General features: G+C 41.7%; 2 protein-coding genes and 1 long non-coding RNA gene across 5 annotated transcripts; 2 read left to right on the plus strand and 1 right to left on the minus strand.

Moving 5' to 3' along the window:
* Window positions 1-7,648: 7,648 nt before the first annotated feature.
* On the minus strand, window positions 7,649-15,613 carry rnf114 (ring finger protein 114). Its single transcript, XM_031316422.2, has 6 exons — window positions 15,392-15,613; window positions 14,668-14,818; window positions 10,955-11,061; window positions 9,246-9,360; window positions 9,037-9,144; window positions 7,649-8,475 (listed from the first exon to the last, which is right to left on the minus strand). The coding sequence occupies exons 1-6, from the start codon at window positions 15,526-15,528 to the stop codon at window positions 8,410-8,412; spliced, it is 684 nt and encodes a 227-aa protein (XP_031172282.1). The 5' UTR covers window positions 15,529-15,613; the 3' UTR covers window positions 7,649-8,409.
* Window positions 15,614-16,545: 932 nt separating this feature from the next.
* Window positions 16,546-21,326, plus strand: spata2 (spermatogenesis associated 2). 3 transcript variants are annotated; one of them, XM_031316418.2, is made up of 3 exons: window positions 16,546-16,656; window positions 17,724-18,563; window positions 19,473-21,326. In XM_031316418.2, exons 2-3 carry the CDS (start codon window positions 18,213-18,215, stop codon window positions 20,823-20,825), a joined length of 1,704 nt encoding a protein of 567 aa, XP_031172278.1. In that variant the 5' UTR covers window positions 16,546-16,656; window positions 17,724-18,212; the 3' UTR covers window positions 20,826-21,326. The 3 variants fall into 3 exon arrangements, with proteins under 3 accessions (XP_031172278.1, XP_031172279.1, XP_031172280.1); XM_031316419.2 differs by lacking the exon at window positions 16,546-16,656 and adding an exon at window positions 16,678-16,751; XM_031316420.2 differs by lacking the exon at window positions 16,546-16,656 and adding an exon at window positions 16,793-17,626.
* A 13-nt stretch (window positions 21,327-21,339) lies between these two features.
* Window positions 21,340-23,967, plus strand: LOC118496362. The gene is made up of 2 exons (XR_004898918.1): window positions 21,340-21,376; window positions 23,684-23,967. It is a non-coding gene; the product is annotated as an uncharacterized LOC118496362 (long non-coding RNA).
* Window positions 23,968-25,213: the final 1,246 nt, after the last annotated feature.

The raw sequence follows: 25,213 nt of genomic DNA on the forward strand, positions 1-25,213 counted from the left end.
GATAGCGTGGATGCATGCTAAACATGTTTGACATGTAGTTTTTGTTCTGCCTCATTAACAAACGGCCCGAGTATGAAGAGATCAGATTAAAGGTAATTAAAATGACAAAAACACACCATCGCTCCTAATGCAGCAGTAATGATGGCCTAAGTGTAGCTGAATGCCAGCCCCCTTCCACCTGTTTTCCCATCTCTGTTCCTCCCTCTGCTCATCCCTCTCTCCAGCTCAGCTGTGGCTACAGAATCATTAACCTGGCTCTGTGAGTAGGATGTGCTGACAGAACACTCTGCTATTGTGCTTCCTGTCATCTTCAGGAAATCAGGGCTTCCCCCTGCTGTCGAGGTAAAGCACCACTGGGTGATGAGCGATGCCAATCTTTCTCTTCGTACCTCCCTTTATTTTGTTCTTCTGTTTCTATGTTTATCTCATTCTCTTTACCTCTCTTTATGTTCCTCTACAAAAACTGCTTGCACACAAAGAAAATATCCTTTTGTAAAATATCCAATACCAATTCAGATTCCCGAGATTCAAGAGAGCCACACACAAATGCCTAAAATATTTATTAAAATTAGACTTTTTTCTACATTTTGAAATAAGTGGATAATAATGATAAGATATACTACACATATGCAGAGGGTGGACAAAATAACAGGAAGACTTAAATTTATAGTAAAGTCCAGTATAACCCTATATGAAAAATGAATAAACACCTCTCTAAAAGTCTCACAATCACAAGCTTTACAGCAGTAGTATTTATAGCAAGACTATTATACTAGATTGCATGGTATTGTCAGGTGTTATTTTGACCACCCCTGTGTGTGTGTGTGTGTGTGTGTGTGTGTGTGTGTGTGTGTGTGTGTGTGTGTGCGTACACGTGCGTGCGTGCACGTGCGTGCGTGCATGTGTATGTGTGCACGTGTGTGTGTGTGTGTGTGTGTGTGTGTGTGTGTGTGTGTGTGCATGTGTGCATGTGTGTGTGCGTGCCTTGGTGTAAGTGATGGAGTGGGTATGCTCTGTCATGAGCAGCGCAGAGTTGACGCTTCCTTTACATGGCAGCTGCAAGGCTCCAGTGATGTATCAGAGTCAGCAGAAGCATTGATCAGAACCGAGGTTAATCATTGCTCCGGGAACCCAGAGGAGATAGAGGCTGCCTGGGGAGAAGTAAGCCAGGAGAGTGGGCGTCTTCACCACAGGAAGCCTGCAGCTCTACAGTAAAGGAATGCTGGCAGGAGGACATAACCACTTGTCTGTTTATCTCACTGTCCAACTATCAGCTGTTCATAGAGGTTCAGCACAAGTTTATATGCTGGTATGAGTACGCATGGGGTGGAGGCTGATGGGACCAGCAATGTAATCCCCTTAAATGGACGGACTTCCGAAATGTGGGCAATGTGAAGCCGGATCTGTGCTGTCTACTCAGCAGTACCCATTCACTTCACTGAGCTGGGGAGTTAATAATTCAAAAGAGAAATGGGGTAATAGGCCATAGGCCTGAGTGACAACATGGGGATTCAGAGAGAGACAGAGACCAGTATGAGTATGGATAAAGAGTCCACTATAGGAATGGAGAAGAACCATGGAGAAATATGGGAGAAAGAAATATTCCAGAAGGCAACTGACATGACATTAAGTTGTGTATTCTTAACATCTAAACTGACCCATCGACAACAACAGCAGAGATTCAGCAGCCATTCAGCTTCCCCCTCCTCTCCATCCTCTTCTCCTCTCACTGCCCGTCCCTCTGGGATGACTCTTCCCTGTGACCTGCCGCCTCCACCATCACTGTTGCCAACATCAAAGTCCAGGATGCTCTCTCCAAGAAACGCACATGAGGTTATGAAGGAAACACACGTGGACCTACAAATAAACAGTGGCACAGGTAAACACAAAAACCTGCATATATGCATATACACACACACACACACACACACACATTTGCACAGATACTTGAAGGAATGTCAGAAATGCCAGTAGGAAGGATGAGGGGCAATGGGAATACAAAGAGGTCCATCTCCTCAGAGGGGAGGAAAAACAGGGCAATAAAACCGTCATGTCAAGCCAAGAATCTGCTGATGGCACACATACATATACGCAAGTTCAGAGAGACAAAAGAGAATCTGTCAAGCAGATAAAGCCATCACTTCTCCTTTTCATCCCTGGTTTTGTCCAGAGGCGTCCCCCTTTCACCTCTCCTCTGCCCCGCCAACACTTGTCAGGCAAGAGAGTCATTAATGTTTAGCTGGGCAGTGATGGCAGCGCTGACAGCACTCATCTGTCTAAGAAGACAAGATGAGAGAGAGGGACAGCCCATCAAAGGATGCCACTTAAAAAGTAAGAAGGAATAAAGAGGGGCGATGGGGGGGTGGATGGACGGACAGGGAAGAATCCCATCTTTCTTTGCAAAGTTAAAGGTTACGTCACCAAGGTGGGCTATAAAATGATGCTATTGTCATATCTATCCTCCCCTTTCTATGTCTCTATCCATCCTCCACCTACACAGCCCCCGTTTCACCACCCCTCCACGTGCTTGTCAGCAGTTTGATTCAATACCTGCAGGTTAGTTACTCATTGAGCTGAGGAGGGACCGGAGCCGATGGAGGTGTATGGACGGCTGTCTATGGGCAGCCACTGGTGGTTGGGGGCTGCTGTTTGATTGACAGATCTGCCTGCGTCGTCCATTCCCGCCTGTAAAGACAGAAGACACAAAGCACAGGAAGTAGAGGGAGGTAAATAGCTTTGAATATGAATGGTACACTGCAGGGGCGGTTAATAATTGGGAAGTGTTGGACTATTAATCTGAGAGACAAGGCGATGTTGGGTGTGCGCTGCTGTAGCTCTCTGACACCAACTGTACAGCCTTCACTTCTAAATACAGCTACCGGATCTCATGTTTCCCATAAGCCATTCCCAGTAATATCACAACCACATTAACAGCTTGCATTGCTTTAATAATGGCATTATTCTGTTATTCAATTTCAAGCTCTCATGGACCTCTAATGAAAGACTGGCACCATAAATCAGAACTTCTCAGAACAAGCTTTCTCAAGTTTCGAATCAATTCTATTTTTACATTGTGTGCTGCATTTTTTCATGCACTTTATATTTGGAACTAATGACTTATTGATAGCATGATAACTTTGGTTGTGCAATCTTCCAAAATGATGTTTAGAAGTATTTGTGCCTATGTGAACATGTCCAAATATCTATAAGTGCAATGTAGTAAACAAGTGTTTCCCTCCATCTTTCCAGATATGTCAGAAGTTAATGGAGAATTTGCTTTGACTGCCATGACAAGTTAAGTAGAGGGAGCGGGACCATTGTCTTCCAAATCAGCTGTCAGTGTGTTTCTGCTGTCAGCAGTTTAACTCACTACCTGCCTGGTTAATCATCGAGCCGCTCCGAGCTGCTGGAGGTGCACGGCCCACCGTCACGGACCCCCATCATTGCCACAACAGGACAGCATCTGATTGACAGATTAGCAAGCACTGCCGCTTTTTCAAAGAAAGACTGGGGGAAAACAGGGTGGAGAGTAGTGATTGGAATTGAAGGAGACTCAAAAAGGAAGTGTGAGGTAGAGGTGTGTGTTTGTGTAGGTGGGTAGGGTGGAGGAATGAAGGTTAACTGGTCTTCTCTTCTATTGTATGTGTGCTGAGGAATATAAAGCTGTAAGATGGTCCTGTATGTACAGAAAGTTTTTGCAGTGGGAGAAAGTGGAATAGATGGGTAAAATGAGAACATTTACAGGACTCTACAGATATGAGTGGACTGTGTCAGTGAGAGTTAGATGGGCAGATAAAAACATCAGGGTGTCTCTAATCAGTCAAAGCAGATCATGTATGACTTTTCTCATCCGTTTTCATAACTGCTTAGTTAAAAAACAAGAAAATCAAACAATGTCTTGATGGCAGGCAGTGTTTCCCCGGGGCATGCTGGACCGGGAAGACTAAGGAAGCAGAGAGGAGACAGTCTGACAAATAAGGATTCCTTTGAAAGTGAAATTGCCTCCCCTATTGGACATTAACGCTGCTACAACCAACCCCCCCACCCTGATAAGGTTATCGCCCCTCTCCCCCTCTTTTGATTCCCTCGTGCACGCCCTCTGAGGTTTGATTTCAAGTGGAAAAATTAATGGGAGAAAATTAGCCTTGGGCCTCACTCTCCTCCACACACACACATCCTAGTTGGTCTACAGGGGTACAGAGAGGGTGCCTCACATGGCCGACTGTTCCATTGTGACACAGGCACACACAGTGCATGAGCACGCACATGCACCACGGACGCCCGGACCCCCCCCCCCTTTACGTTTACACCTTAGAGGGCTTAATTTTCAAATATTAGTACAGTGGCTGTGCGGATTTCAAATAAATAAATAAATGAAGAAGCGATGATTAGCAATTCTCCTGACAGTTATACCGATGTCTTTCATATTCATTTTCACTTCCAGGAGAATATTTCTGCAGAAACAGTAATTCTGAGAACCTTCCAAGCTTTAAGAGGGACTCTTAAAACTGGTGTGAGGAGTTGTTTTCCCTACATTTTTTTTTTTTTTGCAGCGATTGGGGGAGTCAAAAACAGTAGCTTCAACATGAATTCAAAGTCCCTTGCTTAGATTTACACCAAACAGATCAAATAATGATTCTTCTTAAATATATTGTATTTGATTTACTGTGACAAAGTACACATTATGCTTTTAGAGACAGGAGTAAAGATAAACTGTGTCATCCTTGCAGTTCTGCATACCTCTGGCATAATTTTGGCATAGGGCAAAAAAATAGATGCACACACACACACACATAAGATGTGCAAGTTTCACTTAGCTGATACAGGGCCAAGCTGGTTGCAGGCATTATTAAATCAAAGTTAAGTCTTGTTGCTCTCAGGCTAGCAACCAAGAAGTGTGTGTGTGTGTGTGTGTGTGTGTGTGTGTGTGTCTGGCTGGGGTAGGGGGTCGGTTGTTAAGAGTTTAAAAGCGGAAGAGGAGTTGGTGTAGAAGCAGTATTGATGTCGGGGAAGCCCGCTGGCACTTTCTGTTCAAACATTTGAGAGGACCGACCTGCCCGTGCTGCAGTACCCGGGTGGCAGGATTCCCGCTCTTCCTGTTTCTCCTGACTTTGAGGAATTTTACGGTGAACAAACTCCCAGTGCTCCTCTCACACGCCCCACACCTCATCACAGATACCTGCCTCAGCATATCTAGAGAGAGATAGACCAAGAGAGAGAACTTTCCAGGCATTTCAGGAGTTCCCATCTCTTGTCACCCTGTCTATCACACTCATTTTAATATTTCAGATACATTTGTACTCTTTTTACATTATTCTTCCACTAAAAGCACTGGGTAATGGAGTCCATCCTCCTGATTTCTACCTGACTCACTTTAATATACACTTATTTTCTCTCTGACCAAACATTTAGGCAGAATGCAATGTGTGATGATGGGTGTGAAAGAGCCTAAACCAGGAAGAAGACCATCTTTTTTGAACCGGGTCCAAAACAAAATCTTTTCAGACCGCTGCCAAAAATCAAGCAGATGGACAGAGAGGAGTCTTCTTTCTATTCTGACTCAAAAGTACACAATTTCAACAAAAATTGTAAAACATTGACTGAACTTGTAGTGCGTTCACCTGGGACTGTTCAAATGTCTTTGCGATAAACAGTTTAGACAGCTAGTTCAGGGATGCTGGATTTCAAGGGACTTACAAGGTTTACAATTCATTGAAAGAAAACAAAAGGCTGCTAAAAGGGTGTCTAGGGTAGAGTGATAGTACGACACACTTCTAAAACAAGTCACCGTCCCCACGCCTCTCACATTGTGCCTGTGGGCACATGTAGCATTAATTGCCGCCTCCACTGAGCCTGCAGACTGCACACGCTATCTATTGCTCGCATCAAAGAAACCACATGCTGAACTTTATGAAATTTTTATTCAATGTGTTCACTTCTCTTCCCTTTTTCCTCTCTTTCTTCCTTTTCCAATTCCCCACCTTGGCCCCCCTCTTCCTTTTTTGCTCCGCCACCAAACACACAAGAAAGACTTCTCTCTGCCATGTTATTCAGCTCGACTTCCTTCCTGCCCAGAAGCACTCAAGTATTTCGTTAGTTCTCTCACAGCTAACATCTCTCCTCTATCTGCCAGGAGCAAAAAAACTGATCGGGGAGTTTGGAGATTCTCCATAGAGCTAGGTGAGAAACTATAATATCATTTAGCTACAGTAATTACACTTACAAGAAGCACACAAAGGAAAGAAAAGATATGAGAGGGTTTTCTCTCCCTGGGGCAATGTACACCAAAGGGCCCAAGTTTCATCATAAACTACTTAGCATAGATACAAGTACATGGAAAAGCACATTGCAATATCATTGTTGGTGTGGTATAGCACTGCCCTGATATCGAATCAAAGGTTTGCAGAAAGGCAAATGGCTTTTTTCATGTAGTCCACAACTACTTTGTTTCACCAACAAACACCTTTTGCCCCGTGCCTGGTTATTACAACTGAGCAAATCCAGAGTTTCAATTGATGCACCCTGTATATTACCTCCCTTTGAACTGCTCTCTTTCTCACACACACACACACACACACACACACACACACACACAGGTCATCCATCAAAGCAGCGAGTGTTGTTTCTTCCCCCACACGTCTCATACACAGGTATAAATCACTGCACCTGATTCCTGGGGCCAGGGTTTAAATAATTAAAGAGCTTTAATTTATCAGGATTTAGCACCCACGAACAGTAGGGCTGACAAAAGAGAATGAGAGATATATTGAGAAAAAAAAAAAAGGTAATTATACATGAGAAACACATCAAATTATTACACATTTTACTGGAGAGAAAAACGAATATCAAGGGCTAAGTGGCATCAAAGACAACGTGAAAAGGCATTAAGGTTCTGCTCTAGAGCTACTTGATCTGGGTGTATTAAGTTTTATTTACCTGTTTGTAGAAGACTTGATTTGCACCACTGTATATGGTTGATTTGTGAGAATTACAAGTCATTGGAAAACAACACTGAAATAAGAGACACAGTCCACATTTTAAGAAATAAAATGAAAAACATCCAAACTGAACTTTCTTGTTACTTCATCTGCTGTCAATTTTAGAGGCATACAAATAATAACCATGTTGATTTTCTTTTCTTTTTTTCTCCAGAACTGTTGCCAGTGATTTTTAGAACTATGAAATCCAGTGAAACAAACTGAGTTTTTTGTGATGGAGCATCCAAGACTCTGGGCATGGAAAAACCCACTACAGTAAGTTACATGTCACATCATTAACTGTCTAAAAGCAAAGTTGTGGTTAGTTAAAACTTTAACAACTAAATCCCCTGTTCAAAAAAGAACAAAACATTGAGAAAAGCACAGTTATAGAATTAAATCTGTGTTGAATTATTTTCTTGCAATAGAACCATGAGGCTGGTGAGGGCCAGTGGCTGTAATGGATGGCCAGAGAACGGTAGAACTCTACTGCCCCCCTATGGCTATAAACATGCAAATCAATTCAAATGAAAAATCACAGAACTAAATTATTACACACTGAAGGTCTCCTACTTGCATCTTTTGGTTCACTGGATGAACTATTAGCTCTATGAGTTTTGGAAGTCAGAAACAAGATCTACCAGCAGGCACAAAGACATAAGGGAGAAACATTACAATAAAGCAAACAGCCAATCTCTGGCTTTGTTTGACCCTCGTATTATTTATTCTTTCCAGTAGATCTCTGAACACAGGATGAACATACACTCTCTCGCACAAACACACACTTCAGCCAGAAACAGCATAAAAAAGACAGAGCTTCCATCTGCTAATGAACTCAAAAATAAAAACAACCCCTCCTCTCCACTTTTAAGAGTAAACATGCAGTGTCACTCGAGTAGATTATTATATATTATTGTTAACATTACTCGACCACCTCACTGAGTGAAATCTATCATTTGCTGGCAATAGTTAGCCACCTAGTGGTCAAACCCTCTTATAACATCAAGTATTGACAACAGGGACATTTTTATTACAACTTTGGAAGTTTTTGGCTATATGACACCTTGTCATCAATGAACAAACAGCTTGAACAAACATAGTTTAGTAGATATTCAACAAACTATTAAGTCTACAGACTCAACTGGGGGGTAAGATAAGAGTTTATCACACCAGAAACACATTATCACTCCTAAATCAGACAGTACAATATGCTTTTTTAACCATATTGCATGATTTATTTTATGAATAATAAACCTAAAGACCCATAATAACAATACCAATTTCCCTGTGAGACTGATTACCCATAGTAATACAGTACCACCATCATCGTGATAGATGAATGATGTTACAGTGTGTTGTTATGTCTCCTAAGACTTCACGTCACCATCTTCCCTTCACTGGATTCCTCCTCTGGTGCATTGTTCTTCACACTTCAATTGTCCATAAGGGAGCGCTGTAGAGCCTCCTGGATCATTGTGTGCTCATCTGTGGAGTAATCCTGCAACGACATGGATGTAAGGAGAGAAGGAAACGGAAAGTTAACTGAACATTAGTCCATATCCTCGACCTTCCACTTCCGGGATTGCCCCGTTAGCACTTGAAAATCCGCTGCATGTCCGCATTTTTGGCCGGATTTCCGTTACCTAACGCTTCCTTTATGTTGGAAATCTAAACTCTGGTGGATTTATGAGGACTATGGTTAACTGCTCCTCAGACCTCTGCAGGGTAAATCCAGACAGCTAGCTAGACTATCTGTCTAATCTGAGTTTTCTGTTGCACGACTTAAAAAATAAGTTCCTTCCAGAGGCTATTTTACAGCCGCACCAGGGCTCCGTGCAGCGCTTAGTGCTGCCCATGACGATTGTGATTGCTTTAAAGAATAAATTAACCCAATCCCAATAAATCAGAACACGTTTTTCTCCCATCTTGGAATGCTGTGTGGACTAGCCAGACCCTCCTCCTCTGCAGCGCTGTAGAGGAAGGTCTGGCAAAGCGAGACTAACTAAACATTAACATCACAAAAAAGAAACTAAAGAGAATGTTAAAGGCCTCAACTTACAACAAAAGTATCATAGGAGAATGTGTGTCTGATCTTCAGGTGCTGGAAAAAGTCAGCACTCCTGTAGTTAGGGTCCCCCCAGGGCATTGAGGCACAAATGGGACACACCTGGACAGACACAAAGTGAAAGTAATGCATCTATGACCAAATTAACCCTAGCTACATCCAAACAATGGGTGGAACCTTATTTTTGAGAGTAGATTTCCTACCACTTGTCTTGTATCACGAGCATGCTGGGAAGTGCAGTGTTCGACCAGGCCATCCTGATCGAGGTTCTGGCAGTTGCAGTATGGGCAGGTGAATGTGAAGCGATTTGGTACTGGACTGTGGAAAAGAAACAAACAATAAAATGTGTTACACTACTAATTCTGTATTTAAAACATAGATAAGAGATTTGTTTCTCTTTTTTTAATCAATTTAAGGGTCCCCACACTTTCTTAAACATCAAATCCAATGACTTTTTAAGGACTTTACGGGCCCAATTTCCCCTCAAATTCTAGGACCCAACACGGCATAGTCTGAGACACGGATTTTTATTATGAGAACTAGCAGGCTGGCTCGTGACACAATGACGCAACTGCCGGAGACTCACATGCCAACAGCAGAACGTAGGCAATTGTTTTTACTATTTACTAACGTACTAAAGTAGTCTGGCTTACTGGATATACAGTGCGGGTATGAACCTGACAGCCAGCATGTGTTGTTGTTGGTAGTTCTCCTCATTTCCGCTATCTATTTTGCAAGAGCACCGTAGCTGCATCCGAAACTTAGCGCTGCCCAATTGTGATTGGTTTAAAGAAATAAAACAACCCAGAGCGTTTTTCCCCTATACCTGAATGTTAAGTCATGCAGCCAGACCATACTTCAGCGCTGACACACACTGTGGAGATAGGTCTGGCAACACAAGACTAAACATTAAGTAAAGAAAACATCTACAATTTCTATTCTTGCACACAATATATAAATTCAAGCACTTTTAATGACCCATATCTATTCATATCTATTTTCCAAAACATCCAAGGTCTTGATTTTTACTCAACTTTTCAAGGATAGCAATATAATATTGATATCATGATATGAGAGAAGACATCATCTGAAAATGTAGCTTAAATGCCGCTGATTAGTCATCATATCCACATTACAAATGACTGTTTCTCAAACTTTTATTGTTTATAATTATCTCACAGTCATTACAAAAAGTTAACAATATTGTAACAATATTAAAAGCAATTCCACGTCTTACAACCTGGGTCTTGCTGTAGTTTTAGCCAATTTAACTTCAGATAATTGTAACAGTCAAGGAATTCATCCCCCATCACCGTACATGCAAGTGTGTGCACTCCAATGGATTCTTTCATCGATGAAGTGAAAACAAAATGGCAAAGGTTCAGTCTGATTATCAGGCTAAGGAAATACAAGCACTTGACAGAACACAGGCCAATCTTCTGACAACTCCAAAAGGTTATAATGGCCTGGTGTTTATAATGGACTGTCTTTTGCATGGCAAAGCTACTTTCCTATGTGTTCACCCTGCAGGTTGATTGTTCTGTTTACAAAGGGATGTGGGATATGCTAAGATGACTGGCAAGTCAAACCTAATCACAAGTCATGCAGATGGCTGAAATGATACAAAGAACCAGTTTTGTAAAGTTTCCTCAATCTCTACAGTGATGGCAGTGTGAACAACATTCAGCTGTCCTATACACATTCTGGATAAAGATGTAACAGTAAGAATTTTGCGACACTACATATATCAGTGATGGCACAAAATCTCTCTTTACTTTACACTATAGTTTAAACTATTGGGTGTTTATTATGTAGGCAACTTGTATGTACTGTAGGTTTGTATGTAGGTAATAGTGAATGAGTATGCGACTTCAGACACAGTCCTTGTTTTTCTTATTGCTCTGTATTTCACCTGATGATGGCAGCCTGACTCTGGGCAGTGGTCCTCACTCCCTCCTCAATGTACTCCTGGTATTTTGAGCAGGCAGCTGTGTGGCTTCTCATCTGAGAAAGGCCAACCTGAATAGTGAGAAAACACATCAGTAACTGCTAGTGCATAACCAAAATTAGATAATTTGTTTCAAATATTTGCAATTTCAACTCTGCTACTGTCTCAATATAAAGACTAAGTTTAAGTTCAGAATCAGATTAGGTTTGTGCATATGTGTAGTTACGATTTGATTAATCGGGCCAATAATAACCATTTTGAGATAATTAGCATCAGACGATGTCTGCACTTACAAAACATGTTTGCAGACACATCTGCAGGATGCCTTGTCAGTGTAGCTGCTGTGAAACCAAGCAGCATCTTCAGTTTGTATAGAAGTCTATGACAAAATTACCCTACTTCTCAATTGATTTAATACCTCAGTAAACATTTTCCTAACAAGTTTATGGACTCAACTGTTAGTTTCAAGTCTTCTTCAATACAGCATGATGTTCATTTTGTTGATTATGGTTCCATTTACTATAAAATAGATGATAAAGTAGGCCATGCTTTAGGGCGAGGCTACACGACGACCTGTCAATCATGATAGAGCCTAGCAATGCTATCCATGGCCCTGTGTACATTAGAATAGCCGTGAACTTGTTTTTGGGGTGTTGTCCATGTTTTCATCTTAAACTTTGACCCTCTCACTGTGCGTTTTCACTTCATCAAAGTTGTTTGGAACATTTTGGTCACCTAAAATGTCTTGTTTAGCGTTCGGTAGTATTAGCTGGTAACTTAAGGGAAAGTCTGACAATTTTCTGTACTGCTGTACATGCATATAAACAGTGCCAGTATCCGGAGGTCGGCGTTTGACGGCCGGCAAAACTCTGCTGGATGACTCGCGTCAGAAGGGTTGAAAATTAGCGACTTTCCCTCTTTAGTGCTTAGCTTAGCGCCATTGAAACCATAGAGACCCTGGCTTAGCTGCATCATCCTCCTCAGCGCCACCCTTTTTTCCAAATATGGTCACTTCTGGCTCCAAAATACCAAGATCGCAACAGCCAAAATGCAAACTCAAAAGAGGCAGTCCACAAACCAATGGTGATGTCACTGATGTTAAGTCCATTCATTTTACAGTCTATGTGTGAAACAAAGTTAGCGCTCCTCCTTTTGTCAATTACGCCATTCTACGGGCAGACGTCAGGTGCTGTGAAAACAGTTGGAAACGTGCCAATGCTGTATGTAACGTTACCAGAGAGAAAATGGTAAGACTTACAGTGAGGAAAATAAGTATCTGAACACCCTGCTATTTTGCAAGTTCTCCCACTTAGAAATCATGGAGGGGTCTGAAATTGTCATCGTAGGTCCAGAAATCACAATATATGATTTTTTAACTATTTATTTGTATGATACAGCTGCAAATAAGTATTTGAACACCTGTCTATCAGCTAGAATTCTGACCCTCAAAGACCTGTTAGTCTGCCTTTAAAATGTCCACCTCCACTCCATTTATTAGCCTAAATTAGATGCACCTGTTTGAGGTCGTTAGCTGCATAAAGACACCTGTCCACCTCATACAATCAGTAAGAATCCAACTAGTAACATGGCCAAGACCAAAGAGCTGTCCAAAGACACTAGAGACAAAATTGTACACCTCACAAGGCTGGAAAGGGCTACGGGGAAATTGCCAAGCAGCTTGGTGTAAAAAGGTCCACTGTTGGAGCAATCATTAGAAAATGGAAGAAGCTAAACATGACTGTCAATCTCCCTCAGACTGGGGCTCCATGCAAGATCTCACCTCGTGGGGTCTCAATGATCCTAAGAAAGGTGAGAAATCAGCCCAGAACTACACGGGAGGAGCTGGTTAATGACCTGAAAAGAGCTGGGACCACCGTTTCCAAGGTTACTGTTGGTAATACACTAAGACGTCATGGTTTGAAATCATGCATGGCACGGAAGGTTCCCCTGCTTAAACCAGCACATGTCAAGGCCCGTCTTAAGTTTGCCAATGACCATTTGGATGATCCAGAGGAGTCATGGGAGAAAGTCATGTGGTCAGATGAGACCAAAATAGAACTTTTTGGTCATAATTCCACTAACCGTGTTTGGAGGAAGAAGAATGATGAGTACCATCCCAAGAACACCATCCCTACTATGAAGCATGGGGGTGGTAGCATCATGCTTTGGGGGTGTTTTTCTGCACATGGGACAGGGCGACTGCACTGTATTAAGGAGAGGATGACCGGGGCCATGTATTGCGAGATTTTGGGGAACAACCTCCTTCCCTCAGTTAGAGCATTGAAGATGGGTCGAGGCTGGGTCTTCCAACATGACAATGACCCGAAGCACACAGCCAGGATAACCAAGGAGTGGCTCTGTAAGAAGCATATCAAGGTTCTGGCGTGGCCTAGCCAGTCTCCAGACCTAAACCCAATAGAGAATCTTTGGAGGGAGCTCAAACTCCGTGTTTCTCAGCGACAGCCCAGAAACCTGACTGATCTAGAGAAGATCTGTGTGGAGGAGTGGGCCAAAATCCCTCCTGCAATGTGTGCAAACCTGGTGAAAAACTACAGGAAACGTTTGACCTCTGTAATTGCAAACAAAGGCTACTGTACCAAATATTAACATTGATTTTCTCAGGTGTTCAAATACTTATTTGCAGCTGTATCATACAAATAAATAGTTAAAAAAAAATCATACATTGTGATTTCTGGATTTTTTTTTTTTTTATTAGATTATGTCTCTCACAGTGGACGTGCACCTACGATGACAATTTCAGACCCCTCCATGATTTCTAAGTGGGAGAACTTGCAAAATAGCAGGGTGTTCAAATACTTATTTTCCTCACTGTATATTCCTAGCTTTTAAAGCTCAATATATTTAATTGGTCACTCTAACATAATAATGTTTACTGTCTGTATAGTTTGATTTTGGTCTTGGCAATGACAATAATGGTAGGTGCGAATAACCTTAGTTGGTAATATTAGCAAGCCTTCAACTGGCTAAAGAGGCTAGAAAAACTAATGTATGGGCGTCCCCAGCCCCCGCTCCTACTCCCGTCAACTAAAACATTGATCAGATTTGTCATTTGAGATGGTTGTAGGCCGGTAAGCAAGTGTAACTGTAAAGCCTTTTGATTAATCAGCAAAACACACATATGCAGCGACAGGATGAAGATCTGCATTCACACAAAATCCGTCAATGTGGTACCTTCCCACAGGGTTGTGGGGGAAGGTGTGTTTATTTGTACTTAAAACGTAACTGCTGCTAAACCATCAGAAAATAATGTTTTATTTCTCTGATTCATGGCTTTGTTCCTGCCAGCTCCCTCTCTTCATTCACTCTCTAGTTGCTCAACTACCACTGCTTTCAGTCAACCTTGAACGCTGTGTTTCCAAACACCAACCGACAATTGCAATAACAGTGTTAAATAAATGTTTAGCAATTTTGTGTCTCATATGTTATTGTTGTATTTTATCGGCTGTAAAAAAACAACATGATATCGGTATTATATATTGGCCAGCCACTAGTCGCCCTGCTTTCTAAATATCGTCATCGGCCATTGAAGTCGTCAGTCGTCCACTAGATATGATACCGTAGTGATCTGTTCTGTTTAAACCCTTGCATGTTCCCAAACCAGCAAAGGCCATATATGCCTTATGTTATTATTCTTTTCACAATGTCATAAAACATACCTGTGCTCCACATCCCTTGCAAGCAGCCACAGATGTTTGGATGACGGCCTCAAGCTCATCAGCTTTAGTCCAGTGGCCCAGCCCTGCCCGACATACCGCACAAACAGGTTTCTGTGGACGCAAGCACTCCTGCAAACAAATCTGGCAGAACCTGACAAGAGATGGATGAAGAAATGTAATGATGAACAACATACTGAAACTGTGATAAATTTTAATTTGGCCTCTGGTGACCAGAAGGAAAGAGCTGTTTACAAGTATTCCTGCTATTTATAAGCTGCCATTAAAGTAAACTATAAAAACAGATGTTGTCATTTGCTGGAAGATCCCTGTAAAGCTCCTAACTAGAGATTCCTGTAAATCCTATGGAAAGCCCCCACCTCAAGAGGGCGCAGGGACTTGTAGTCCTTTAAAGTGGTGTGTTGAGTCCAAGCAATAGCTATCTAAACTACAACTCCCAGGTGATGCCGCCTCTTTGATGTAAACAAAACTGAAACTGATTTAGCAAGGTGGAATTGTTTTTTACCAAATATCCAAGTGAGCTAAATAGAATAACAGGGTCACAACAAACACATACACATGCATCGTCGATTTTTTGCAACTCTGGTGGGACGACATGTTTTAAAACAAGCCTTTCCCCCTATTATGTTTGCCTCTAACCATTGCATCGCTGGTGGTAGAGGTGGGTTGAGGGGAGGGCGATCGAAAACAAAGGCAAAATACTCACGTATGGCCGCATTGTGTTGTTACTGGACTGTCGAAGATTTCGAGACAAACTGGACAGACGAATTCTGACACGTCGTTGCTCCCGTCAGAAACGTTTTTCTTGTGCTGTGCTGCACTAAACCCTCCGAGCATCGCCATTTCTTTTCTTCACTGAGTCAGCCCCCCCACCTCTTGTTCCTGTTCGACGTCATCAGGTTCTGGTTCTTTTTTTAAACGCGAGGGCGGAGTTATGGCTGAAAGTACAACACATGATATCATTTTCAAGTTATTGTATACAAACTGTGGACCACTGTTATTAGTGACAATACAACCATCGTTTCAAATAGACAAATGAGTTAGGGCTGCATATAACGACTTTTTATCTATTATTTTAATCAATTTATCTTCATATTTTCTCGAATAATCCACAAAATGTTTAGTCTATAAAATGTCAAAAGTGAAAATTTCCAGTATAATTTCCCTGAGCCCAAGGTGATGTCTTATATATATATATATATATATATATATATATATATATATATATATATATATATATATATATATATATATATATATATATATATTTTATCTATTTAGTGTGACAGTCCAAAACCCCAAAAAATATTAACAATATAACGTTACACCCTGTTTTATACAGTCTATGGTTACACCGTAGAAAGGCGGCAATCCTCACATTGGAAAAAGCTGGAACCATAGTTCAATAAAATCCATCCATCCATCCATATTTGGAACCATAGGTTGGAACTGCAATGACATTGCGACTTACTTCATCTTCTCAGAACAGTACAATTTATTTTAAACGTTTATGTTTATGTTTATTGAAAGTATCATAAGGACTTGGGACATATTAAAAGGGATGGTTAACATAAATTCAAAAGAAATGTGGTTAAAGTAAGTTTGGAAGTTATTTGTAAATTGTAGAAATTGTAGCTGAAGACAAATAGTTTCTGTGTGAACACACGTACCGCTGAATGAACTACAACTGCACACGTGAGCTCATATTTTTGTTTTCCGAAAAATATTATACACACTGAACAATGGTGGTGATGAAGTCCGGCGGCCTTCGCATCCTCCTCCTCCTCAGCTCCTCCTCAGCTCCTCCTCAGCTCTTCCTCAGCTCCTCCTACGGCTCCTTCTCTCAAACAGCACGTGGCCCCCCGCTGATGAACTGTCAGAACTGTGCGCATGCGCGTTGTGATGATGGGAATTTCCAACAGCTGAGTCTGTTGAGGAGGCGTAGCTAGCCACGGCTAGCACTTGTTAAAGGTAAGATGTGCTGCTGGTGGTGTTGAGAAAACAGTGTGGTCTCTAAGCTGAATCAGAATTAGACTTGGTCGCACAAAAGTAATGCCACAAAGACAGTATAACGTTATGTTTAGAAAATTGTCAAAGATGTCTATCTAGCGATGGACCGCCCTGCTAGCTAAAGCAATTGTTAGCTAGCCAGCTGCGCTGAAATGGGCGTTCACAGCTTAGCCGATTCTCAGGTGGGGGCCCGTGACAGGATCGGGTTTTGTGGGTTTGAGATTAATGAAGACTTAATGTATACGCTGTCCTCCGGGCGTCTATCACATTATTAACATCGGTCATGACGGAGCGATTCTGTTGCAGTTAATGCGCAATATTAATGCATGGTGATGTTGTTAGCTAACGTTAAGGCATGTTGCTTGCTAGCTCGCTAAACGGATGCTCACTCGGTTGGTGTGTGAGGTACTTGGAATAGCCGGTCAGCTTGCCTGGGAACGATGAGCAGAAACACTCAGCTGATGTGGTTCAAGCTTCAAGCTTACAGCCATCAATATTCTCACATCCGTATAAATATTGCGTTCTTAATTTGAGCTAACTAAAGCTCAAGCTAAGTGCAGGCTACCATGGTTTACACGCATGTTGTACCCATAGGTTTTACTGCTGGCTCACATATTCACTGGCGCAAACAGTCGCGCAAGAATAAGGGATATGTCTGTCAACAGTGAGTCCCGATCCTGGTTATGTACACTGTAATTCCTCTAGTGTTTTTCTTGGTTGCGTATATCGTGATAATCAGTCAAACCTATTAGCTGTACGAGCGACATAAAATAGCCCACACGATGCACCCATCAGAGAAAACACACTGTTTTTCAAAATAGTGATGTATACACACCCTCTTTCTCGTTTGAACCATTGCAGATTTAAAGAATACTCTTGTTAATGATCGTTACAAATGCATTTTCTTTTGGACTGAATTAACACTGACTAAGTAGAATATATGTGGCCCAAGTTTCCTTCTGCTGTATATGTGTGTGTGTCAGAATGAGAGATTTCCATTTTCACAAAGCTCTCCAATGTCATTACAGCTTGGAGACGGCTCAGAAGAATCACATGATCATGAATGTGTCTTCATGATGAGTGACCTTGAACTCTGCACATGCTGAAACCAAGGAATGGGATAGATACAACTCTGCATTAACAGAGCATGAAGCAAAAGCTCCTCCTGACCTCATCTTAAATGACATAGGCCTGTTCGTCTGGAAACAAGTCAGGCTTTGAGCCAGTACCAAAGATGCCCATAAGAAGGCATCCCTAAAGGCTGCAGCCTAGCTACGCCAACTGAAAGCACCAGGCAACTGCATCTAAGGTTTAAAGGATGTACTGCTGATTGGATGCAAAATCTCATTCCTCTTCCACCTCTCCAAAAAGTTAACGTTGAGTCTGTGCCAGCGTTTACAGTGAATTATGGTGACCAAAAATGGTGCTTGAATGTGGCATCCTGGTGCAGAGTATGCTAAAAGGGGTGAGGCTCTCTCAGAAAAGTTTAACAGCCGACTGATAGTCTGCTGCCGATAATGGATGCCAAGTTAAAAGAGGACCTGTTTCGAAGGTATGTGACGGCACTGGAGAGGCGTCTGGAGGATGGTGGGGAATACACAGGGACAGGAACAACACCAGAGGAGGACAGAGGGAGACACAAGGACAGTGAGGCACTACTCTCCACAGCTACAGCTCTGCTAGGGGCCTATCAGCCTGATCCGGCACAGCGTTTCCGGATGGTGCGTTTTTATGAAGTGGTGGAGAATGCTCTCCGCTGCCAGAGAGGGGGCAACATCAAGAGCCTGGAGAGAGCCTTCCACACATTGGAAACCATCTGCACCAACCTCTTGCTCTATCCCTGGAAGAAGGAGTTCAGATGTATAAAGGTGAGTTGAGTTTATTGTTAAGGTTGTCACTTACTTGAAGCTGTGTTTAAAGCTGAAAACAAATACTTAGTTATTAAAATGTTGGTTATAACAGCATTAGCTATCAGCTTTGAATATCCCCCCCCCCCCCCTCCCCCCTCCCCTCCCCCACCCGGAGTGTGAATTCACCATATAGATTTCCCAATCTCTGTATTAACAGTTTCAGAAAGACTATCCGAGTGAACACCTGAAAAATACAGCCACTTGCAAAATAAATGTATTTGTTTATCTAATTTAAATTGTAGAAGTTTGGAGTGCAACTTTTAGATTTGAATAAAACAAGTGGCATATGTGCAGGCAGAAAGAGATACAGGTTATCTGGTCACAAATATTGCAGTGATCTTTGAGCAACGGTATACAGAGGCTTTTCTTTAAAATGTCAGCTCTTTGTCTCCATAATTGATCCGATACCTAATAACTGCTAGAAAGAATACAGTGACATAAGGCTACCCAACATTAGCAACTGACTTACTAACAACAACAACATACATCCTATGGTATATAATACTACATAATATAGTACATAATATAGTTAACATACAGATACTCCTTATAATTGTTGTGTAATTTAGTATTTAGTTTTCTAGAGTATGTATTGCCTAATCATAACACCATACTGTGTTTATATGTAAACCAAAATTTGAAACACCGGATTGGAATCCGCTAATAGTCCTGTTTTTTAACACTTTATTTCTGTACAACATCTGTGTGTGAGGTAATGTTTTCTAATGCTGTTGTAAACACAGTAGCCAAACCAACCTACACTTTGAATTATATATCAGAGGAATAGCATGTAGATTTGAGCATTTAACTTGTCAAGCAGTTTTAATTGACTGACAGCACTGCTAATTAACCCATTTCTCTTTTTAGACCTTCACTGGCCCATATGTGTACCATCTGCAGTCTGCCATTTGTGATGCTGAACTCCGAACTCTTATGCGCACCATCGGCTATGCCTGTGACCATGATTCGCAGTTCCATTTGCAGGAGCACCCAGGAGGCACAAATCATCTCCGGCAGTTGGCGTTTGAGCTCTTCCTGGCCCAGGCAGAGTGTCGTCTTCTGAGAGAAGTAGTGGCTCTGGCCCGTGGTTCGGCCTCAGAGCTGGAGGCCCTGGAACTCCGAAGAGGCTGCAGAGATGATGCAGCTGGCTGTGCTGAGGCGCTCCGCAGACGCGACAGCCTTGGGGCAGATATGGCTCGACTGTCTGTGCGGCCGTTAGATATAGAGAGGCCTCATGCCCACCACCTGAGGCGAGGTAGCCGACCGTCTAAGTCTGTGGATGTTACAGATGGGGCTGGTCACTGGCACGCAGCAGTTAGCAAGCCTGTCTTGAAGGCCTCATTGAGTCTGAGGAAGGAGCCTCTGTTTGTGGATGCGGAGGAAGATATGAAGGATGAGATCATCAGGCCCAGTACCTCAGCGTCTCTGTTCTCTGTGGCAGCTCCGCCCTCCTATAGCCCTATTGCGGATTTCTTTCCAATTCAGTCACCTCCCCCGGCCGATGCTTACACATCCTACCACCTGTCCTCTTTGGATGAGATTGACTTGTATACAGAGAGGGGTGTTGGGACAGGAGGAAGGCAGACCCCCTCTCGACCTCCATCCAGAGAGCCTCGGGATGTAAGGGATGGGTGGCTGCTCAAAGCTCATGGTAGTGTGAAGTGTCAGGGCTGTGGGCTTGGCTGCTCCTCTATGACCTCCTGCCAGAGATGTGACATGATCCTCTGTTCTGCCTGTCATGATGTGGACCCCTCCCCTTGCTGCGGCCTCCAGGACTACCACCCGAAATCCCCACGACCCCTCGATGGATACATTCCTGTCAAGGAAAAGCTCTCCGTCTACTCTAACACTCACTCCCACTCCCATCTCCATCCGCACCCCCTCACACTGACCCATTCACACTCTCACCCCCACCCTCACCCCCAGATGGTGGAGAAACCCCTCATGTCCACAAAGCTGTTTGCAAGCAAGTCTGTTGCCTTGACCACACCAAAGGGAGGCAGCAGTGAGCGAATAAGCATGGGGGGATCACGATGCGGATTTTGCAACAAGCCAGGGGCATCCCACACCTGTGTGAACTGCTCTAAGGTGTCGTGTGACTCATGCATGGGCTTGTATGCAAAAGATATTTGCACGCGAAAAAATCCCCAACACAGCTTTGTGCCCAACCATCAGCTCAACTTCAAATCTGGCACCATATCTCACCTGGTGTACCGATGAATCGGGCATGGATCAGAATATGCGTTTCTCCCTTCTAGTCCCCTCCCTTAACCTGCTGCATAGTCTTGCACTATTGCTTTAGCTCTCTTCCGGTTTAAACAACTCATTCACTATCTTCCCCTTATCTGATGGTCTTTTGGCCCTATCGAACCCTCTCTTGAACTTTGTACATTTTCTCTTACAGTCAGTAGGGCCCTGGAATGCACTTGCCACAGAGAGCAATATTGTCTGCCCATCTCTCTGCCTTGTACAAGTTCAGGCCTTTTATCTATTCCTTCTTTTTACCTTGCTACCTGCTCTTGAGTAGTCATGTGATGTTGTAGCGCTTCCCCAATTCCTTAAATTTTGTCCTCCTCAAAAGGGAAACTGAAGAAAATAGTTTAATTCCTTCTCATTTTGAATGAATTCTGTCCAAATGAACATATATACTTTGCCTAACTTCTCAGCTAAAAAATCTTCTAATATATATATATATATATATATACACACACACAGTATATATATATATATACACATATATACACAGTATATATATATATATATATATATATGTGTGTGTGTGTGTGTGTGTGTGTGAGAGAGAGTGAGTGAGTGTGTATGTATGTATGTATGTAGAAAAGACCTCTGAGCTCGCATACTGACACAGGAGATCTTTTTAAACTTGAAAAATAGTAGGAGAAAACATAACACTGGAAGTCAATTAGTCAATAGTATATATTTTTAATCTATTCTCTAGAACAATGTGAGACTGTTAAATGGGCATGAGGTCTGGCATTGGGAGTTTTGGGGTATAAACTTATGTCCACGGGCTCGGGTGGACGATATCTCAAAGGGACATATTGAGACAATGGTTAGATGCCATATATTCTATTTAAAAAAATATGCCTTGTAAATTAACCCTCAATTGTTTCTGGTGATATGACTGAGGTTTAAATGCTGCTGTTGACTTGAAGATGTGTGGCATTGACTTCTTTCTGGTAAATAGCCTGTTGAGTTGTGTCAGTTCCAAGCGCCCCATTCCCTTTCATTACACTCCTTAGGCCCCCATGGTCCATGATGTTGAAGTGCACCCTTACCAGATCAGTCATTCCCTGTCAGTCACAGGTGGAGTCACAGAAAGTCTCACGCTGGGCCACAAATCAAGTGATTACAGTTTTTGACAGTGTGTGATCCTATTGATTGGTTTTAGACAGTATGAAAGTGTATACTCTGACACGGTTTCTGTCTACCTCAAATGGCTTCAGCTTATACACCCAGTTTGACTTTGTGGTTTCAAATTAGCCCAACTGATGTTTTAGCTGAATAGAAAACATCTTTTATTATCAGCTGATTTAGTCACTTTTAAAGGTTAGCAGAGGTTATTTATCTTGTGAGATAATCCTTGGCTTTTTCATCTGAATGACATAGCACGAGGTTTTCTGTCCTGCAGCCGTTTACAGTTTCTGAATGGAGTGGATATAAAAACATGAACATTTGTAAATCATATTGCAATTCAATACAGTAGCCTTGCAACTTGTGAAGCTCAAACTGTTAAGGTTGCTTAAAATGGTCAGAAAGGTGCTATTTAGTTTAATGGTCACTTTTGAGCCTGTATTTTGTGAAAGTGCATTGAATTGCATTGCACTGTAAGTTGTCTCTTTTTTCCCATTGACAAAAGACAGAAACCACTTATAATATGTTGCAGTTCAAGACAACACCACAACAGACTAAGGGCTCAAAAATGACTTTAGAGTTGAATCGACACCTCTCTGACACGAGTTAATACCACTTAACATTTTAGCTTTGCAAAGGTAGTATTTATCACATGACTAGTTCACTAAATTATAACAGGGATTCATGTTGCTGTGTGTACCCTCTTGTACAGCACAGCGATTGCCAATGTGTAGTTATTTTTCATATTTTAAGACCCTGAAAGCCTTCTCTAAGCCCCTTGTTTTAGGTAAATTTGGTGCATGAGGTTAGCAGGAGTTTCCTTAAGAAAGCCACTGCCGTTTGCTGTGGACATTTCATTAAACTCATTTATACTTCGAAGGGCTGGGGTCATCATGGGTGAATAAACTCTGCTAACATGTTAACTGAGTGTCTTAAATTTGGAAGGTATCTTTAGTGATTGGGCTTTGGTTCTCTATTAGGGGATAATTAATGCTGTATATTGAAGTTGATGGTCACCAAGGGCTAATTTTAAATCACATTTCATTCAAAAAAAAAGTCTGAGTCTGGGTTATTTTGACAGACTGTTTAGGCAACCGTAGCCTTAATGTTCTGTCAAGAATAACCTCTAAATGCCTTAAGCTCATTCAGCTGTCTTATTGAGTATTTTAAGTTTCCACTGTTGTCATTGACATTGTTTTGTGTTTTACCAGCCTACATGAACTAAATGCACAGCTAGAGCTATGACCGCTAAGGAAGGAAATCAGAGTAATTCAAAAACACAAGTATGGATTACTTAAAATGCAGTGTCTAAAACGAAGCATATTGAACCATGCATATTAACAGAATTATGCAGCAATTCACACTTTGTAGACATATATACACACACTATGCGCTTGCTGGGGTTAATGTCTGTTTTGCTCACAGATATTACCTGAACACATGGTTGGTTCCAGGGAGTGATGTTATACTTCTGTTCATTTCTTTCCTTTTAAAATGGAGTTCTGTGTCTTTGTCATGTTAACAACATAAAAAGGGATCTTTTGATACCGTTTGGATCTACCTTAAGGGTTCTTTGAGAGATGTTCTTGAGTCAAGGTTAGCTAACTTGGTTATCACAAAAATCTTGAGTGACCTTAGGGGAGGTGTGCAATTGCTTTCTTTTCATCTTATGAAGCCTCTCTAAATAGTTTGAATATTTATCATAGATATATTTCAATTGCACATCTGTTTATCGCAAATCATACCAGCAACAAAGATGAGTTTTAGAAGTATCGAGCCAGGTTGCAAGAGTGATCATATTGCCAAATGAAGAACAAATATCTTATTGGAGTCGAAAACGAAATCCTGTTGCGTGTCCGGATGTACAGTTCATGTAAGATAAATCTGTGGTTTTGCTAAAGTTTAGCCTTGTGTCCGTAGATGTGGGCCTTTTAAGAAGCCTAGAAAGAGAATCATCAACATAGATACCTACTCGCACACCATGGGACGTGGATTTTCACTCGGATCAGTGGACTGATAATTTGTGTAGGTCACTACAAAGGGCTAAACAGTCTTCAGGGCTGCTGCTAAGTTTGTGGGCACTGTTTTAATCTTTTAGTGAACAACAGCCTTGTCATACAGTAGGTGAATATCTAATGTGGAGCTGACTTTACGTTCATCAGTGGATGTGAATTACTGATGTTGGAAAAAACAAAGAGCTATTTTTTTTTTTTTTTTTGTGTCATGGAATACATTGAGCCATTTGAACATGATTGGTTTAACCCACACCGGACACACTCAAGTCATTGTGGAAGTCAGTATTCCCTTTACCTCTTTGTGTGGTTATCTTACTGATGTTAACAGTGGTGGTGTAGTTAGGCAGCCCCTTTACCATTCCCTATTTCCCCCAACCCTTTCTTGGCATGCTCTGTACAAGGCCCAAACCCATACTTCTTCTCCCTCGACCCTCACCCACTGGTCCCCTCCCTTCCCGCCCCTTCCACCTTGGCAATGAGGATCACTGCACAATGTCTATATGAAGGGGTATGGACCTTACGATCAATATGTGGGCATACATTGGGGTGGAAAGGGAAAATAGCCAAAATTGTTAATCAGTGAAAAAAAAAAAAAAAATATATATATATATATATATATATATATATATATATATATATATATATATATTGAAACGTAAATGAGATTTTATAAAATAATTTAAAGAATAAAATTCTGGAGAAAAAAAAAATTGCCTCGAGTTTTTCGGTGATTGAAACTTGGTATGTAGCATTATTTAACTGTTGAATGCAATGTGTACACAGTGTTTTTGAACCACTATGGGTACGCTTTTTTTATTTTTACGTTTAGTTTACATTTACGTTTTTACTTTCTACAGGTTTACACATTCATGTTTCCCAACAATATGATCATTTAGAACTGTAATCCATCTAATATCTCCACTGAGGGTTTACACAGCTGTTGTGTCTGACACACTAAGCTAGTGAAGAGGATTTACATCCACTTTTGTATTTAACTTATACTTATCACAAGCCCTCTAACTTCAAGGCATTTGATATGTTCACTTTGTCTGTGTTTTCAACTGATGTGTTTGTATCTCCCTTCTAACTCAAACTGTGGACAATTGTACTAGCATGTTTTGAGTTTCCAGGCTGCCCAGTTCTGCATTGGTCGGCTATGACCAGTAGATGGTGATAAATACCCATGCGTGGAGAGACAGGCTTCATGAAATACACTAATCC

The sequence above is a fragment of the Sander lucioperca genome, chromosome 12 (genome assembly GCF_008315115.2).
Source record: "Sander lucioperca isolate FBNREF2018 chromosome 12, SLUC_FBN_1.2, whole genome shotgun sequence".
In the NCBI taxonomy this organism is placed as follows: domain Eukaryota; kingdom Metazoa; phylum Chordata; class Actinopteri; order Perciformes; family Percidae; genus Sander; species Sander lucioperca.